The 5,239-nt window shown below is 42.0% G+C and overlaps 1 protein-coding gene across 1 annotated transcript; it reads left to right on the top strand.

Moving 5' to 3' along the window:
- Nucleotides 1-468: 468 nt before the first annotated feature.
- LOC133486082 (galactose-specific lectin nattectin-like) lies at nt 469-3,737 on the top strand. Its single transcript, XM_061790708.1, has 7 exons — nt 469-598; nt 740-802; nt 909-930; nt 1,567-1,652; nt 1,802-1,936; nt 2,159-2,267; nt 2,510-3,737. Exons 2-7 carry the CDS (start codon nt 740-742, stop codon nt 2,599-2,601), a joined length of 507 nt encoding a protein of 168 aa, XP_061646692.1. The 5' UTR covers nt 469-598; the 3' UTR covers nt 2,602-3,737.
- The last annotated feature ends 1,502 nt before the right edge of the window (nt 3,738-5,239 follow it).

A 5,239-nucleotide genomic window follows, 5' to 3' on the forward strand; every position in this document is an offset into this window, starting at 1 on the left:
ACGGGTTCGGGAATTGCCTCCACGACAGGCACCGACCACCTTACGGCCACAGCTCCGGTCGGCCCCCTCAGCAATGGAGGCGCGGAACATGGTCCACTCGGACTCGATGACCCCCGCCTCCCCCGGAACATGAGCATAGTTTAGAGGGGGGCCCCGGTGACCCGCATCCGGAAAACCAAGTCCATCGTTTGTCGTCATCATAAGGGGTCTTTGAGCCGTGCTTTTTCTGGTCCGTCACCTTGGACCTGTTTGTCATGGGTGACCCTGCCAGGGGCATAAAGCCCCAAACAACCTACCTCCTTGGATCATTGGGACACACAAACCCCTCCACCACGATAAGGTGACTGCTTAAGGAGGGGCGTGAAAAGCATGCCAATTCAATTACCAGTCTTTACACAAACAAAACAGGTATGCACTTTTGTATGAACATTTGTTTCCGCATGCGTTATCAGGCAAGTAGAAATAATTACCTTTGTTGCTGAGTGAAATTCTTAGACAATTAGTATGACAGGACATCAGCCAAGTGCTGGCATGTTTAAAGGCTGCTCTTTTCTGTCCTCAGTTCATTCGCCTAACATCAGGCATCACAACAGCAAAGGTAAGATTTCACGTCACGTCAACTTTTATATTTTGATTAACACAAAATCTTTAATCGAAGTCTAAAATCAGTTGAGCAGTAGTTGTTCAATGTTAAACATGAATCCAAACCACAGCATTTTTTACTGTTTTCATTCCACAGATGGCTTTTGGTCTTCACTTGTTGTTGCTCTTGTGTGGGATTAGTGGACTGTTCACTGGAACTGTAAGTAAAACCACCCTATATTAGCTTTTGTGTTTTCTACATTGATGATTTATAATCTAATTTAAACAGTGTTCCCCCCCCCCCCCCCCCCCCCCCTTTCTCACAGTGTGCTCGTGCTATAAAGAAAGGTTGGTAACTATCTTGTACAGCATGTCACTTTTTAATTCATGTTACAGAATTGTGAGGCTTAGTGCAAGAGGCAGGATTCACTCTGGACGGATAACCAGGGCTGACCTTAAGAGATAGACAACCATGTACGCTCAAATTCACACAGACAATTATGAGTCTATAATTAAGATAAAAAAGCGTCTATCCGAAAGACATACACAGATGCACTCATCATTGACACATAAGATCAGGCGCTAGGCACAGATCGACTGAAGCTGGGATCTACGTTGTACCACTCCAGTGAGAGTCCTGGGTACAAGCTGTCCAAAAACCAAAAATGCACATCAGTTTCATTTTCGGCGGAAAACATTTGGTGACCAAATTTGTAGTGCATCCCTAATCCTGGGTGAAGACTGTTCCAAGACACCCCTGAGACAGTCCAGTATGTAACAGCAGTGTATTAGACATTTGTATGGAGGAAGCCAGAGGACCCAAAGAAAAGCATATGACCATAGAGAGAAAATGCAGAAACAGACCTCGACACAGAAAGAGCACAGTCGAAATTCAAACTCAGAACATTTTGACTGTCAGCCCAAAACTCCTAAACACACAACATTGCTGTCCTGAATATCTTTGTTCTACAAAATATGTTGCAGATCAGTCTTGCCCTCCAGGCTGGACTCAGTTGGACGACCGCTGTATAATCTTTCAAAATGAGGCATTAAATTTCCGACTTTCCGAGGTACATTGTTTGCCCCCAACCACACACACACATACACACACACACACGCACACACACGTGTTAGTAGTCTTGTGGACATTAAATGAAAGTTCAAAATGCAACTTTTTTGATCTTGGGATTTACTTTCTTAGTTATTTTCCTCCCATTAGATTGTCTGCAACATTCTTGGTGGAAACCTGGTTTCAATCCACAATGATCTGGAAAATGAAGTAGTTCGACACGTGATTCTGGCAGGGGCTGGATCTTTTCAGCGTTCTTGGATTGGGCTCCATGACCGGGTTGTGGTAAAATATGTTGTTGTTGTTGTTTTTAGAGAAAATTGTTATTTAATGGAGACTTTTGACACTCAAATCAAGCAGACTCAATTCACCATTCAGTGTAACTTTCTTTTCATTTTTTTTTACATGTCCTTATCAGCTCCATGGCCATGCAGAATGGTGGATCTGTATGTCTTTTGTGCTGGAACAGTTTTACTGTGAAGTGTGTATAACAATCGTGTCTTTCAGGATGGAGATTTTTTTTGGACAGACGGCTCACCCTTTGATTTCAATGACTGGGCGAATAACCGGCCGAGAGTGGATACAAATCAAGACTGTGCAGAAATAAACTTTCGAGGTATGAATGCATCTTCCATGATTATCTTCACGTGGTGAGTGACGTATATTGATCTATAACCTTTTGATTTTTGAATTTTGAATATGAAGAATAGGTATGTTCTTATTTGGTTCATTTAAATTGTGTTCTTGTGTTGCACTGCAAGTTGTCTAGTGTTGATAAATAATAATTGACAAATCTAATCAACATAAATGCAGCAATATCGTACTTAACATTGTGTGTTCATTTCTGTTTACTTACAGATGTATCCTGGAATGATATTGGGTGTGGTGCGCAAAGATCCTTTGTGTGTGCCATGACAACAAGGTCATTTCCTCAGCATTGGCGTATCTAGCCAATTTTTCAGTACCCCCAAAAATTAATCCCAACACCCCTTAAATTTGAGAGATTTTGTTTTCCGACCTGGACTCGCATCAAATGTGTGACATTTTGAAAATACTGTATATGAGCATCCGAGGTGCATGTAAAACAGCTTTTGTTGTCATAATGAAACATCAGTTTGTTGCGTCACGCGGCAACAGCATTCGACAAAATAAAAAGCTTTTGATAAATTTTCCTCTTTAACATCTGTGGATGAAACATCCAAAGTTTGAATTTGATTGGATAAGATCTTTATGAGGAATTTGTTAAATATATATCCTATATAAAAGGCAGAAAATAGAGCAAAATGTGAAAGTAAGTTAAAAAAGGCGGACTTCCTGTTGGTTTAAGATACTTTTTTGTAGGTGTTGGTGTAGGTGTTGCTTCGTCAAAAATTTGGCAGGGGCGCCACTGAGCTATTGTTTTTTAAATAGCACAATAATATTGCATTTTTCGCCAGGCTTGATGTGTGTGCATAATTTCAGTTTTCACAAGTTTTACGCTAAAAAACAGTGCCGTTTTATTGGCAAAGAATGCGGCAAACATCATTTTAAGAACTTTTAACATCCCAGGTCTTGAGATGGTACAGACCAAGTTTAAATTCAATTGAATGAAACCTCTAGGACAAGTTTGCAAAAGTAAATGTGCAGAAATCATCCAAAAGTGTACATTCAAATAAATCATAACTCACTTCCTTTTGATTTTAGAATATGGCTTCTGCAGAGTTTTTTTTTTTTTTTTACTACTAATTACAGTAGTTCAATGGCAAACCTACGGCCAATTGTGCTATATACGGGGTGCTACAGAGGCTTTTTTTTTTGTAATTATGTATGACAACACCAGGCCCAATGTATGTGCGAATTTTTTTTCATTTTGGGGCGTGTTTAGGCCCTCAAAAATGCGATTCATTGAAAGAATAAAAATGGTTTCTACAATGTGTGCTGTGTACGTGTGTGTGTGCTGGTTTGCATGTTCATGTGGGTGTGTTTTGCGTTTAAATGTGGGGGTGCGATGGGTGGATATACTTCTTGTATTGCATATTTGTAATTTTTTTCTCAGTTGCATTTTAATGTTTGAAAAGTAAAAATAAATGCATTTGATTTGTTGGTATTCATTTAAAAAAAGCAAATTTTCTCAGTAACATGGATTTCGTAAAACTTGGTTCGTAAAACCATGCTCTACTGCTGATTAGTAAAGAACAGAAAACGGTAGAATCAAACTTCTTTGAAGAAGCAGGGAGTCTTTTCTGAAGGCTGTTCACTCTTAGGGAAAGCTTTTAACAGTCCAGTTTAAGAAGGAGTTCCTGGAAGGCTTCAAATGCATATTTGAGTTCCTTGGGCTAGGGAAGATTCAGTGCATAAGTCACACTAATGAGCATGCCACAAGCGCTTGAAAAGTTATCCAGACCAATCAGTACCTTTGTTCCATCTCCTATGATCCCTATGTCCTCTGTTGCGTCTGACAGTCTTCTGTTTGCTGAAGATTTTCAGCCCTTGTAGAGCAAGGTCCTGTGCCACACTGTCTTCATTTGCATCCGACGATACGAATATTGATTTTCATTCAGTATTTTAGACTATTGTAAGTTAAGGAAGATGGTCTTAAATAAATAAACTCATAACTCAAGTGTGAGAGGGAAAGAGAGAGAGCCCCCGAGAGAGAAGAGAGAGATGCATTTCAACTTACATCATATTCTTTAAAGAGATGATGCTAACTTTTCAAATCTCAAAATATATTTTTATCTGTGACAGACCACACATTTGAAGATAAGAAAATCTGGCATAAACCGTTTTGGTCGTATTGTGTGTGGTGTGCTACAATGCAGCCCTATGGGGGGCACAAGCCAGAGCAAACTGTAGGCGGGTCCCAAGTATGTCTTGCTGAAATAAGCAGGGGCGTCCATGAATAAGATGATTGAGGGAGTGCACGAGTAATACCAAACAAGATGGCTGCCGGGGTGCAGCCACACAGTTTGGCAGGTCCTGTGCGTTTGCTTAAAAAGTCATCCAAAGATCAAATGGGACCATGGATTATGTTATCAATGTATTCCTTTGCTGTTTGGATAACCCTCTATCTTCTGCTAAGTTCAACATGTCCAAGAAAAAGGGACACTCTAACCTCCAGCCAAATGGAGTCAGCACATGCTATTCACAAGGGTACTGGACTATAGCCAGGCCACCCCCAGGTGAGCAGGAACAGGCTGTCACAGGCAAACCACTCCTGGGTGTTTTTAATCTCTTGCTGATACTTCTTTTGGCTGGTGATGTTGAACTAAACCCTGGGCCAGTACTTGCTGGGCCTCTACCTCTGCTACCTGGGCCAACATCACTGCCAACTGGGCCTTTACCTCGAGCAGCCGGGCTAACACCAATGCTAGATCAGCTAACATCATTGCTAGCTAGGCCTCCACCTCTGCTAGCTGGGCCTCTACCACTGCCACCTGGGCCAACACCACTGCTAGTTGGGCCTCCACCACTGCTAGCTGGGCCTCCACCTCTGCTAGCTGGGCCTCTACCACTGCCACCTGGGCCAACACCACTGCTAGTTGGGCCTCCATCACTGCTAGCTGGTCCTCCACCACTGCTGGCCGGGCCTCCACCACTGCTAGCTGGGCC

Source organism: Phyllopteryx taeniolatus, chromosome 11, assembly GCF_024500385.1.
Source record: "Phyllopteryx taeniolatus isolate TA_2022b chromosome 11, UOR_Ptae_1.2, whole genome shotgun sequence".
NCBI classification, from domain to species: domain Eukaryota; kingdom Metazoa; phylum Chordata; class Actinopteri; order Syngnathiformes; family Syngnathidae; genus Phyllopteryx; species Phyllopteryx taeniolatus.

Bases quoted from the DNA above. Each gene is read 5' to 3' on its own strand.
- LOC133486082 (XM_061790708.1), top strand. From the start codon at position 740: ATGGCTTTTGGTCTTCACTTGTTGTTGCTCTTGTGTGGGATTAGTGGA. The intron at 1,653-1,801 runs GTACATTGTTTG...TCCTCCCATTAG, and splicing joins TAAATTTCCGACTTTCCGAG to ATTGTCTGCAACATTCTTGG. The intron at 2,268-2,509 runs GTATGAATGCAT...GTTTACTTACAG, and splicing joins TGCAGAAATAAACTTTCGAG to ATGTATCCTGGAATGATATT.